Source organism: Rhinopithecus bieti, unplaced genomic scaffold (genome assembly GCF_001698545.2).
Source record: "Rhinopithecus bieti isolate Rb0 unplaced genomic scaffold, ASM169854v2 scaffold_15776, whole genome shotgun sequence".
Classification (NCBI taxonomy): domain Eukaryota; kingdom Metazoa; phylum Chordata; class Mammalia; order Primates; family Cercopithecidae; genus Rhinopithecus; species Rhinopithecus bieti.
In genome coordinates, this window is record NW_016808836.1 from 383,623 (window position 1) to 397,487 (window position 13,865).

At 54.9% G+C, this 13,865-nt stretch overlaps 1 protein-coding gene across 1 annotated transcript in view; it reads left to right on the forward strand.

Annotated features, from left to right (window-relative positions):
• The window catches only part of RYR1 (ryanodine receptor 1), a 165,376-nt gene that overhangs the window by 144,121 nt on the left and 7,390 nt on the right, over positions 1-13,865 (forward strand). Inside the window, exons 88-98 of the mRNA XM_017887349.1 lie at positions 3-400; positions 1,525-1,595; positions 2,699-2,843; positions 3,817-3,903; positions 5,219-5,470; positions 6,440-6,570; positions 8,693-8,735; positions 10,237-10,367; positions 10,465-10,525; positions 12,891-13,037; positions 13,280-13,414. Of these exons, the coding sequence (XP_017742838.1) occupies positions 3-400; positions 1,525-1,595; positions 2,699-2,843; positions 3,817-3,903; positions 5,219-5,470; positions 6,440-6,570; positions 8,693-8,735; positions 10,237-10,367; positions 10,465-10,525; positions 12,891-13,037; positions 13,280-13,414 (1,601 nt within the window). The remainder of the gene's footprint in view (positions 1-2; positions 401-1,524; positions 1,596-2,698; positions 2,844-3,816; positions 3,904-5,218; positions 5,471-6,439; positions 6,571-8,692; positions 8,736-10,236; positions 10,368-10,464; positions 10,526-12,890; positions 13,038-13,279; positions 13,415-13,865) is intronic.

Sequence of the window (13,865 nt, forward strand, 5' to 3'; positions counted from 1 at the left end):
CGCTGGCGCGGCGGCGGCGGGCGCGCTGGGCCTGCTCTGGGGTTCGCTGTTCGGCGGCGGCCTGGTGGAGGGCGCCAAAAAGGTGACGGTGACCGAGCTCCTGGCAGGCATGCCCGACCCCACCAGCGACGAGGTGCATGGCGAGCAGCCGGCCGGGCCCGGCGGAGACGCAGACGGCGAGGGTGCCGGCGAGGGCGCAGGAGACGCCGCGGAGGGCGCTGGAGACGAGGAGGAGGCGGTGGACGAGGCCGGGCCGGGCGGCGCCGACGGGGCGGTAGCCGTGACGGATGGGGGCCCCTTCCGGCCCGAAGGGGCTGGCGGTCTCGGGGACATGGGAGACACGACGCCTGCGGAACCGCCCACGCCCGAGGGCTCTCCCATCCTCAAGAGGAAGCTGGGGGTGAGAGAGCAGGCGGGGGCTTTGAGGTTTTGGAAAGATGGGGGATTGGAGGGAGGAAGAGAGCGGGACTGGGTATAAACACACCGAGAGGAGAGAACTGGCCAGAGGGATAGGCACACGCAGGGCGCACGCACCCACGGAGGACGCACCCATGGAGGACGCACACGGGGACAGAGCGGGCGCCGGGCAAGAGAGACGCTCAGAGACAGAGGGATACACAGACGCATAGAGAGACTCGGAGATAGAGACCTGGAGAAAGGGCCGGGGAGAGAGAGTGCAGGGCCGAGCAGAGTGCAGGGCCCGGGAGAGGTACAGAAAATGATACCTGGAGAGCCAGAAAGAGTAAGAAACCCAGAGACCAAATTAGAAGGCAAGAAAGACCAAAACTAAGCCGGGCACGGTGGCTCACATCTGTGATCCCAGCACTTTGGGAGGCCGAGGCGGGCGGATCACCTGAGGTCAGGAGTTTGAGATCATCCTGGCCACCATGGTGGAACCCCGTCTCTACTGAAAATACAAAAATTAACCGGGCGTGGTAGTATGCGCCTGTAATCCCAGCTACTCGGGAGGCTGAGGCAGGAGAATCGCTTGAACCCGGGAGGTAGAGGTTGCAGTGAGCCAAGATGGTGCCACTGCACTCCAGCCTAGGTGACAGAGCGAGACTCCGTTTCCAAAAAAAAAAAAAGAAAAAGGAAAGGAAAGAAAGACCAAGACTAAAAAAAGTTTCCAGACAGGGTCAGGGCCACTAGGAAAAGATCCTCGGAGATACTGGTGTGGGAATGAAGTATCCCATGGAGGAAGGAACCCCAAACATCCTCAGGCCCTTGGTGCTGGGAATGCCATGGTGCGGCGCGGAGGTCAAGGTGGTGGGAAGCCGTGGGAGACAAGCAGAGCTGCACTTGGAGTCAGCCCGACCCTGTGCAGCGCTTTGGGCAAAGGTCTTCACCTCGATGAGCCTCAGTTTCCCCTCTGTAAAATGGGAACCATAATCTGCCTCTTTCTGGTGGGGGGAAGTGTAAAACTTAGATTACCCAGGGGAAATAAGGAAGATGACAGGAGCAGGCAGGCAGCCCTGAGAAGCGCTTAGGGTGGGGACTCAGCCCTGATGCTTGCCCCGCCCCTAGGTGGATGGAGTGGAGGAGGAGCTCCCGCCAGAGCCGGAGCCGGAACCAGAACTGGAGCCGGAGAAAGCCGAGTGAGTGGCCTTGGGGCCGAAGGGCCCAGCCCCATCACTGCCTCCCTCCTAGACTAGGAGCCTCCAGAGGTCAGGCCCCGGGGCTGTCCTGGCAACCCTGTGTCCTCGGCATCACCCAGCCCAGACTCAGGCACGCAAGAGGGGCTCTGAGACAAAGAATCAAGAAATAAATGCTCCAGCTTGAGCAATATTTAAAAAAAAATTAAAATTGGCCAGGCGCGGTGGCTCACGCCTGTAATCCCAACACTTTGGGAGGCTGAGGTGGGTGGATCACGAGGCCAGGAGATCGAGACCATCTTGGCTAACACGGTGAAACCCTGTCTCTACTAAAAATACAAAAAAATTAGCCGGGTGTGGTGGTGGGCGCCTGCAGTCCCAGCTACTTAGGAGGCTGAGGCAGGAGAATGGTGTGAACCGGGAGGCGGAGCTTACAGTGAGCCAAGATTGCTCCACTGCCCTCCAACCAAGGCAACAGAGCAAGGCTCTGTCTCAAAAAAAAAAAAAAAAAAAAAAAATTAAAATTAACCAAGCATGGTAGTATGTGGGGAGACTGAGGTGGGAGGATTGCTTGACCCCCAGAGGTGGAGGCTGCAGTGAGCCCTGATCGCAGCATGGCACTCCAGCCTGGGTGACAGAGCAAGACCCTGTCTCAAAAAAAAAAAAAAAAAAAAAAACAGAGAGAACAAAAAAAAACTCCCATCTAACCGCCAGGCCTTCACAGGTGCCTTCTTCCCTCTGCCTGGAACACAGGCCCCCATGCCTACTCTGAGTCTCTCCCATCCTTTCCAATTCTCCAGGACACCTGATGCCCTCTTAAGCTGAGGAAGTGTCTCCTCCAGATTCCCACAACCCCCTGAGCTTCCGGCATCCCAGCCCTGACCACTCTGGGCTGTCACTGCCTGGTGTCACTGTCACTGCCTGTCTCCCACATTGGACTGGAGCCTCATAAGGGCACGTCCTGATTATCTCATCATCCCATGTACCCAGCACCATCCAAACCTGGGCCAGGCATGGGGCGGGCCCCCGATGAATGGCTTTGAATGAATGAACTCATGCATTGCCTGCCCAGGCACCTCCTGACCTCTCTCTGTCCTGCCCTGCAGTGCCGAGAATGGGGAGAAAGAAGAAGTTCCCGAACCCCCACCAGAGCCCCCCAAGAAGCAAGCACCTCCCTCACCCCCTCCAAAGAAGGAGGAAGCTGGGGGCGAATTCTGGGGAGAACTGGAGGTGCAGAGGGTGAAGTTCCTGGTGAGGATCCAGCCAGGTCACCTGAACCTTCTTCTCCCTGGGAACCCTACCTCTGGTGCCCACCTCTCCTCTCACCCTGTTCTTGAGTTCACCTGTTCAAGCTCATCTCCAAGAAGAACCCTAGCTGGGGAGAGGGCAGAGGCATCCCCAGACCTGAGGACAGGGTAGCATTTTCAGATGGCCCTCATTTGGTTCCTTGTCCCCTCCCTGCTCACAATCCTTATTCCAACCTCCACAGCTCTGTTCATCGGGGCCACCCACCCACACTTCCACCTCCATCCTCTATCCAGAGCTACATTCAATGAGGCCACCGCTCTGACCTTCCCACCGTGGCCTGTTCTTGGCTGTCAGCCTTTAGAGTCTTAGTCTCTCCATTACTCCCAGTGCTGCTGTAGAGGTCTGAGCTCTCTCCCAGTTCCTGGGGAAGCACTCATCTCATCCAGGCCAGGAAGAAGGGTGGGTGTTGGGAGGCAGGTCCCAGGGTTCCCTCCATCCTGTCTCCTCTCCAGGCCTGGCCTGATAGGAGGGGGTAAGGGAGGCTGGACACGGTGGCTGACGCCTGTAATCCCAGCACTTTGGAAGGCCAAGGCAGGCGGATCGCCTGAGGTCAGAAGTTCAAGGCCAGCCTGGCCAACATGGCGAAACCCCATCTCTACTGAAAGTACAAAAATTAACTGGGTGTGGTGGTGTACGCCTGTATTCCCAGCTACTCAGGAGGCTGAGTCATGAGAATTTGAACCCAGTAGGCAGAGGTTGCAGTGAGCCAGGATGGCGCCACTGCACTCCAGCCTGGGTGACAGAGCAAGACTCCGTCTCAAAAATAACAATAATAATAATAAATTAATTAATTAATAGGAGGTTGTAGGAACAGCTATTGAGAGCCCAGGTGCTCTGAGTGTGGGTAAATGATGGGATGAATTCTCCAGGGAAGAGGCCGATCTGTGAGTGCTTTCTCTCTTTTCTTCTCTCTCAGAACTACCTGTCCCGGAACTTTTACACCCTGCGCTTCCTTGCCCTCTTCTTGGCATTTGCCATCAACTTCATCTTGCTGTTTTATAAGGTGCTGGTCCTGAAGGGCTGGGAGGGTCAGGCCCTTATCCATGCTGTGGGATGGGAGGCTCAGCCCCCATCGGAATTGCAGGGTTCCTCCGGTGCAGGGACAAGGCACTGGGCTCAGGGTCCTCAGGACGGTTCAGGCTGGACACCTGGATCCTGGGACCCCCCTCCATGGGGGTGAGTAGCGGATACCTGGATCTATCTGGGACAGAAGCCTGAGTGCTTGTGGGAGTTAGAACAGGAGCAGGAGCTGAGTTCTCTGCTCAGCTCGGCCACATGCCAGTCCTGTGTGCCTGGCTGCAGGCCCTCAGCTCTCGGCAACACCCACTGATTCCGTTAAGCATCTTTGCTTTCACGTCAGCTAAACAGAAGTTTGCGGGGAGGAAGAAACAGTCCGCTCACAGAATGAAAGGAAAGGGCTGAGAACCAGGCCTCCTGAAAGACAAAGGGACCCTTGCGGTCTTGCCAGGGGTCTAGATAACAGGACAGTAAGGTAGACTAGAGAGATCGAAGCATGGCTTCTGTGGGACCCAGTCCTGCTCCACCGCCCACTGGTGCATGACGTGAGGCAAGGTGCTTACCGTCCCTGAGCCTCAACCCTCTCATCTGTGAAATGGAATACCTCTTAGTGCTGTGGGGATCGAAAGAGGAGAAGGCACCAGGCACAGTGGCTCACGCCTGTAATCCCAGGACTTTGTGAGGCCGAAGTAGGTGGATCACCTAAGTCAGGAATTCGAGACCAGCCTGGCCATATGGTGAAACCCCGTCTCTACTAAAAATACAAAAACATTAGCTGGGCATGGTGGTGGGCACCTGTAATCCAAGCTACGCAGGAGGCTGAGACAGTAGAATCCCTTGAACCCGGGAAGCAAAGGTTGCAGTGAGCCGAGATTGCACCACTGCACCCAGGCTGCGTGACAAGAGTGAAACTCTGTCCACCCCACCAAAAAGAAGAGGATGAGTATGTGTAAGGCGCTTAGAGCCACAGTACCTGGCATATAAAAAGCACTGTGTAAATGTTTAACTGCTACTAATTTTCGTGTTAGTGTTCATATTAGCGGGCAGTCTCTTTAGAGCTCCACTATGAAGATGAACCAACTCTGTCTTCAGTTCTGTGCCACTCAGTTCGATAGGCTAATTCCCAGGTCAGAGTCTGATTTGCTAGCTAGGGCCCTGGTCCCACCCCTTGATCTTGATTGACAGCCACACCAAGACTGTATGTGGTATGGCCCCAGTCCAATCTCAGGAATGGAGGCTCAATTTTGTGAGTGGGCTCTGCATGTGGCAGACCCACAGATGGATCTCTGTCCCCATTTCAGGTCTCAGACTCTCCACCAGGGGAAGACGACATGGAAGGCTCAGCTGCTGGGGACGTGTCAGGTGCAGGCTCTGGTGGCGGCTCCGGCTGGGGCTTGGGGGCCGGAGAGGAGGCAGAGGGCGATGAGGATGAGAACATGGTGTACTACTTCCTGGAGGAGAGCACAGGCTACATGGAGCCCGCCCTGCGGTGTCTGAGCCTCCTGCATACACTGGTGGCCTTTCTCTGCATCATTGGCTATAACTGTCTCAAGGTGGGCCCATGGCCATGGTTCTGGGGCAAGGGCTTATTGGCTGGGTGGGGGTGGGGGCGGTTCTGGAGTACCGGCTGGGGCTGGGGACCCTCACAGTGGTTGGGACAGAGGGGGCCCAGGGTTGGGGTGAGGGCTGGGGAACTGGGTACAGGATTGGGGTCTCCAGCAAGGACGACATTCAAACTGGGAACGGACACAGCTTCTGGCTGAGGAACAGGGTTCTGGGCCACTGTCTTGATACTTTACTATCGGATGAACTTTACTATCGGATGAACTTTACTATCGGATGAACTTTACTATCGGATGAACTTTACTATTGGATGAACTTTACTATTGGAGTTCTTTGGGCTTAAAACTTTCATACATGCTGTTCCCTCTGCCTGCAAAGCTTTGCCCCGCTTCCACCTCCTTGCACCTGCCTCTGTTTTATTCATCCTTCAGTTCTGAGTTCAGACCTCCCTCCTTGGGAAGCCCTAGGTGGCATCAGGCACCACTCCTGGATTCCCACAGCTCCCCTGTTCTCACATCCTGGACCGATCCCTCTGCCTGTGCCCCACCCCCATTGTGGCCCTGACCCCTCTATGGCCCTATATCCCAGCCCTGACACCCCTGCCTGTGCCTCCCCACTGCCAGCCCTATCCCCTCTGCCTGCGCCCCCCAATTCCAGCCCTGACCCCTCTATCTATGCCTCCCATCCCGGCCCTGACCCATCTATCTATGTACCCACATTCCAGCCATGACACCCCTGCCTGCGCCTCCCCCATCCCCGCCCTGACCCCTCTGCCCATGTCCCCCACATCCCAGTCCTGAGCCCTCTGCCTAGACCTCCTCATTTCTACCCTTATCACTGGGAAAGCACTTCTGATGTGGGGTCACACACAGACTCCAGCAAGATCTCATGGCTTCTGCTGAGACTGTGGTCTAGTCAAGGTGCCTGACACCCACCCTTGGCCTCCTCCCACTATCCAGGTGCCCCTGGTAATCTTTAAGCGGGAGAAGGAGCTGGCCCGGAAGCTGGAGTTTGACGGCCTATACATCACAGAGCAGCCTGAGGACGATGACGTGAAGGGGCAGTGGGACCGACTGGTGCTCAACACACCGTAAGGACCCAGCCCCCACCTCAGGGTGGCAGCAAGAGGGGACCTGGGTTTCCACCCAGTCCAGGCTGGGACCCCAAAAAACTAGGGTTTCAGGCCAGGCACGGTGGCTCACGCCTGTAATCCCAGCACTTTGGGAGGCCAAGGCGGGTGGATCACAAGGTCAGGAGTTCGAGACCAGCCTGGCCAACATGGTGAAACCCCATCTCTACTAAAAGTACAAAAATTAGCTGGGTGTGGTGGCGGGCGCCTGTAATCCCAGCTACTGGGGATGAATCAGGACAATCACTTGAACCTGGGAGGTGGAGGACGCAGATCGCACCATCGTACTCCAGCCTGGGCAACAAGAGCAAAATTCTGTCCCCCATGCCCCCTGCAAAAAAACAAAACAAAAAAAAACCAAACACCTAGGGTTTCAGTCCCTACAGGCCCTGCCTCATTCTCCCCAAGCCTTACTCTTCTTTTCCATAAAAGAGGCACATTTCCTGTGCATTACAGCATCTGTGTGGGTGAGGGTGGCACACGGAGATTCCTAGACTTGAGGCCTGGAAGTTCCTGTTCAGTGACTCTGGGGTGTGAGCCCAGGAACCCGTGTTTTAAACCCTGCCTCCCGGTGTGATTCTTACTCAGGCGCAATGAGTGCAAAATAAAAAAACATGGCCGGGCGCGGTGGCTCACGCCTGTAATCCCAACACTTGGGAGGCCAAGGTGGGCAGATCGCTTGAGGTCAGGAGTTCGAGACCAGCCTGGCCAACATGCTGAAACCCCATCTCTACTAAAAATACAAAAAGTAGTCTCTACTAAAAATACAAAAATTAGCCAGGCATGGTTGTGGGCACCTGCAGTCTTAGCTACTGAGGAGGCTGAGGCATGAGAATCACTTAAACCTGGGAGGTGGAGGTTGCAGTGAGCCGAGATTGTGCCTCTGCACTCCAGCCTGGGCAACAGAGCGAGACTCTGTCTGAAAAAAAAAAAAAAGAAAAGAAATCATTAGGGGCCTTAGGGGCCGCACTCAGTGGCTCACGCCTATAATCTCAGCACTTTGGGAGGCTGAGGCAGGAGGATCCCTTGTGCCCAGGAGTTCAAGACCAGCCTGGGCAACACAGGGAGACCTCTATCTTTAGAAAAAAAAAAACTAAAAAGTTAGCCAGACATGCTAGCCTGGCTAGCGCATGCCTGTAGTCTTAGCTGCTTGGGAGGCTGAGGCAGGAGGATCGCGTGAGCCCAGGAGTTCCAGGATGCAGTGAGCTATGATTATGCCACTGTCCTTCAGCCTGAGTGACAGAGCAAGACCTTATGTCTGGGGGTAAAAAAAAAAGAATAGGAATTGGAAGTGCAATGAATCGAAACACTTCAAATAATTGTAAATCTGTGAATTCATAATCAATCGTCACTCCACCCTCTCAAACAACAAAACTCGGTGGCCATACTTGAGGATGTTAGGGCATCAATTTGTCACTTGGAAAACTGGTCAATAAAGGGCCAGAATCATGAAATTAAATGAAATCAACCAGTATGAGGAAGGAGGCAGTTCCACTGGAGTTGGTGCTGGGTCAGGCTGCTGGTTTGGACTCCTTCCCGCCCGTCACCATGCCAGAGCCTCTTTATCAGAGTGCCATTCTGAGGTCTTTTTTGCACATCTGGCTCTGAATGCAAATTCTCTGCCTCATCTGGGGTCCAGCAAAGATGGCAGGGGGGGTCCCCACTCTTCAAGGTTCCTACAAGAAAAGCAGTGGAGCCACGCACGGTGGCTCACGCCTGTAATCCCAGCACTTTGGGAGGCCAAGGTGGGTGGGGGAGATCACCTGAGGTCAGAAGTTCGAGACCAGCCTGACCAACATGGCAAAACCCAGTCTCTACTAAAAATACAAAAATTAGCCGGGCATGGTGGTGGACACCTGTAATCCCAGCTACTCAGGAGGCTGAGGCAGGAGGATCGCTTGAACCTGGGAGGCAAAGGTTGCAGTGAGCCAATAACACACCACTGCACTCCAGCCTGGGCGACAGAGTGAGACAGAGAAAAAAAAAAAACAGTGGAGTTTCAACCCACCCCCCAATGCGGCTGACAGCTCCGATCCCTCTGGCCCTAACATCTCACACTCACGCGCGCTTTCTCTCTCGGCAGGTCTTTCCCCAGCAACTACTGGGACAAGTTTGTCAAGCGCAAGGTGAGAGGACATGGATGCACTGGGTCCTGGATTGGGTCCCTGCCTGCTACCAGGTCATCACAGGCTTGCCAAGCACTTGCTTGGTGTGTGACCTTGGGCAAGAGGTTTTTTGCCTCTCTGAGTAGCACCTCAGTTTCGCCATGGGGAGATGGGCACAGTAACCACACTTCCCTTTCTTGAATGGGCACATGGAAAGAGCAGAGCATCAAGGCCGGGCGCAGTGGCTCACACCTGTAATCCCAGCACTTTGGGAGGCCAAGGTGGGCGGATCACTTGAGGTTAGGAGATCGAGACCAGCCTGGCCAACATGGTGAGACCCCCGTCTCTACTTAAAATATAAAAAATTAGCCGGGTGTGGCGGCGGGTGCCTGTAGTTCCAGCTACTTGGGAGGCTGAGGTGGGAGAATTGCTTGAACCCGGGAGGCAGAGGTTGCAGTGAGCCGAGATCACGCCACTGCACTCCAGCCTGGGTGACAGAGCGAGACTCTGTCTCAAAAAAAAAAAAAAAGAAAAGAAAAAAACAAAGTGGTAGCCGAGTGTGGTGGCTTATGCCTATAGTTCTAGCCACTGGGGAGGATCGCTGGAGTCCAGAAGTTCAAGATCAGCCTGGGCAATACAGTCAGACCCCATCTCAAATACATAAAGCAGTGGAGAGGGGTGGGGAGTGTGCGTGTGTTCGCCAGGAGAGGTTGCTGTTGTATATCAGCAGCCCAGAAAAGGTCATACTCATTAATAGGGAGGTGAGAGATGAGCCAGTGGAAATGGGAGGGAGGTGTTCTAGACAGGGGAAACAGGCAGTGCAAAGGCCCTAAAGCAGAAATGTGCCTGTCGCATTTGCGCAACTGTGCGGAGGCCAGTGTGGTGGAAGGGGTGACAGGGAGGAGGTAAGTTCACAGGTGACAGGGGCCTAATTATATAGGATTCCTGGCCTACCTACCTGAAAGTAATAAATTATTTCAATTAATTTGACTAATTAATTAGCTGGACCTTTATTGCTTTTGGATCCTACCCCTGAGGATCTGAAGAAAGCTGTGGCACCTTCCTCTCAGAAAAAAATGCACCCACCCCCGGCCAGCCGTGGTGCCTCACACCTGTAATCCCAGCAATTTGGGAGGCCCAGGCGGGCGGATCACCTGAGGTCGGGAGTTCGAGACCAGCCTGACCAACACGGAGAAACCCCGTCTCTACTAAAAATACAAAATTAGCTGAGTGTGGTGGTGCATGCCTGTAATCCCAGCTACTCAGGAGGCTGAGGCAGAAGAATCACTTGAACCTGGGAGGCAGAGGTTGTGGTGAGCAGAGATGGCGCCACTATACTTTCAGCCTGGGCATCAGAGGGAGACTCTATCTCAAAACAAAACAAAACAAAACAAAACAAAACAAAACAATGCACCTCTCATTTCTCGTTCAGAGTTTGGAGTGTCCCCAGAACCCCCTTGCAGGCCACAACACACACCCACACTCCAGCTGTGTCTACACAGCTTGACGCTCTCTTGTGCAGGTCCTGGACAAACATGGGGACATCTATGGGCGGGAGCGGATTGCTGAGCTACTGGGCATGGACCTGGCCACACTAGAGATCACCGCCCACAATGAGCGCAAGCCCAACCCGCCACCAGGGCTGCTGACGTGGTGAGCCCAGGACACCCCTGCACAGGCCTGGGGCATGCAGGGGAGGTGACTGGGGTCTGACACTCAAGCATATCTCCTCTGATCCCCGCCCCCACAGGCTCATGTCCATCGATGTCAAGTACCAGATCTGGAAGTTCGGGGTCATCTTCACAGACAATGTGAGCAGGGGCCCGCAGATTGGGGAGGGAGTCTGCAGGGGTGGGGCGTTAGGAGGGTTCCCAACTTGGGGTATTCCTGACCAGAGAATGACTCCTGGGACCCTGAGTGGCTGTGACCCTTAGAGTACCTTCTTACCCACACAAGGCTCCTTATCCCCCCAGACATCGTTTTATTATTATTATTATTTTTTTTTTAAATAGCTGGGATTGGGTGTGGTGGCTCACACCTGTACTCCCAACATTTTGAGAGGCCAAGGCGGGTGGATCACTGGAGTCCAGAGTTTTTTTTTTTTTTTTTTTTGAGACGGAGTCTCGCTCTGTTGCCCGGGCTGGAGTGCAGTGGCCGGATCTCAGCTCACTGCAAGCTCCGCGTCCCGGGTTTACGCCATTCTCCTGCCTCAGCCTCCCGAGTAGCTGGGACTACAGGCGCCCGGCACCTCACCCGGCTAGTTTTTTGTATTTTTTAGTAGAGACGGGGTTTCACCATGTTAGCCAGGATGGTCTCGATCTTCTGACCTCGTGATCCGCCCGTCTCGGCCTCCCAAAGCGCTGGGATTGGAGTCCAGAGTTTGAGACCAGCCTGGGCAATATAGTGAGATCCTCTCTCTACAAAAAATTTAAAAATTAGCTGGGGCTGGGCGTGGAGGCTCACACTTGTAGTCCCAGCACTTGCGGAGGCCGAGGCAGGTAGATCACTTGAGGTCAGGAGTTCAAGACAAACCTAGCACTGGGCATGGTGGTGGGTGCTTGTAATCCCAGCTACTCGGGAGGCTGAGGCAGCAGAATGGCTTGAATTCAGGAGGTAGAGGCTGCAGTGAGCCAAGATCGTACCACTGCACTCCACCTGGGTGACAGAATGAGAATCCGTCTCAAAAAAAAAAATTAGCCAGGCAGCCAGGCACAGTGGCTCACACCTGTAATCCCAGCACTTTAGGAGGAAAAGGCAGAGGATTGCTTGAGCTCAAACATTTAAGACCAGCTTGGGCAACTTTTGTAGAGACGGTGAAACCCTGTCTTGTCTTGCCTACCTAAAAAAAATATACAAAATTAGCCAGGGCCGGGCACGGTGGCTCAAGCCTGTAATCCCAGCACTTTGGGAGGCCGAGACGGGCGGATCACAAGGTCAGGAGATCGAGACCATCCTGGCTAACCCGGTGAAACCCCGTCTCTACTAAAAAATATAAAAAACTAGCCGGGCGAGGTGGCGGGCGCTTGTAGTCCCAGCTACTCGGGAGGCTGAGGCAGGAGAATGGCGTAAACCTGGGAGGCGGAGCTTGCAGTGAGCTGAGATTCGGCCACTGCACTCCAGCCTGGGCGACAGAGCGAGACTCCGTCTCAAAAAAAAAAGCCAGGTGTGGTGGCACACACCTCTAGTCCCAGCTACTCAACAGGCTGCAATGGGAGGATGGCTTGAGCCCAGGAGGCAGAAGTTTCAGTGAGCTGCATATTCACCACTGCACTTCAGCCTGGATAACAGAGTGAGACCCTGTCTCTAACAAAAAACAGAGTGGCCAAGTGCGGTGGCTCAGGCCTGTAATCCCAGCACTTTGGGTTGGGAGGCCGAGGTGGGTGGATAAATTGAGGCCAGGAGTTAGAGACCAGCCTGGCCATTCATGGTGAAACCCCAGCTCTACTAAAATTACAAAAATTAGCTGGGTGTGGTGACCCACGCCTGTGGTCCCAGCTACTTCAGAGGCTAAGGCAGGAGAATCGCTTGAACCCAGGCGGCGGAGGTTGCAGTGAGCCGAGATTGCACCACTGCACTCCAGCCTGGGCAACAGACTAACACTCCATCTCAAAAAAAAAAAAAAAAAAGTAGCTGGGTGTGGTTACCCACACCTATGGTCTCAGCTACTTGGGAGGCTAAGCGAGGCTAAGGTAGGCTTAGCCTCCTGCACTTAGACCCTGGAGGTGGAGATTGTGGTGAGCTGGGATTGCGCCATTGCACTCCAGCCTGGGTGACAAGAGTGAAGCTCCATCTAAAAAAAAAAAAAAGAGGAAGAGATGAGGGAGTTTTGCTATGTTGCCCGTACTGGTCTTGAACTCCTGACCTCAAGTGATCCTCCTGCCTTAGCCCCCCAAAGCGCTGGGATTACAGGCATGAGCCACCACACCCGGCCCAGAACATCCTTTGGCTTCCTCAGTGTGCCCTTGGATTCCCAGATTATTTCCTTCTGCAGGGGGCTCTCATCTCCCCACAGGATGCCTTCTCACCCAGAATGCCCCGGTCCTCCATGGACTCCCCAACCAGGGCTGGCACCCGACCCCCAGGGCATAGCTGACTCTCCCGAGTGGCCCCTACCCTCCAGAGTGCTCCTCATGTGTCTCTGCCTTCCCCCTGACACCTGGCCCTGTGCGCCCACAGTCCTTCCTGTACCTGGGCTGGTATATGGTGATGTCCCTCTTGGGGCACTACAACAACTTCTTCTTCGCTGCCCATCTCCTGGACATCGCCATGGGGGTCAAGACACTGCGCACCATCCTCTCCTCCGTCACCCACAATGGGAAACAGGTGTGGGGAGGACCTGGCTGTAGGGCGTGGGCCAGCAGGGACCAGCGTGGCAGTGGGTGGTGGAGGCGTGAGGGCCAGGCAGCTGGGCTGAGGAGGGGCAAGGTCAGGCGGGGCCGAGCCGAGGGTGTGTGGGGCAGCAAGGTAGAGCCACAGGGACTGAACCGGGGCCAGGACCCAGAATGGGCGTGGCCGGAGGAGGGCAAGCCCAGGACGGAGCTGACCTGGCCCCATCCTGCCCCCAGCTGGTGATGACCGTGGGCCTTCTGGCAGTGGTCGTCTACCTGTACACCGTAGTGGCCTTCAACTTCTTCCGCAAGTTCTACAACAAGAGCGAGGATGAAGATGAGCCTGACATGAAATGTGACGACATGATGACGGTGAGCCCCTCCCCCGGCGCTCTGGGACCCTTCCTTCTCGCATCTGTTGAAGGGGTTAATAACGGTACCTCCAGGCCGGGCGTGGTGCCTCCAGTCTGCAATCCCAGCGTGTTGGGAGGCCGAGGCCGGAGGATCACTTGAGTCCAGAAGTTGGAAACCAGCCTGGGCAACAAGGCAAAAATCCCGTCTCTATAAAAAATGTTAAATATGAGCTGGGTGTTGTGTTGTGTGCCTGGAGGCTAAGGCAGGAGGATTACTGGAGCCCAGCAGTTCGAGGCTTCAGTGAGCTGCGAATAGGCCACTACACTCCATCCTGGTAGACAGAGGGACACCTTGCCTCTAAAAAATGAAAATAGTACCTACAGTTTGGCAAGCTGATGCATGCCAGGCACATTTTGGCTTTTTTGGTTTTTGTTTTTGTTTTTTTGAGTCAGAGTCTCGCTCTGTCGCC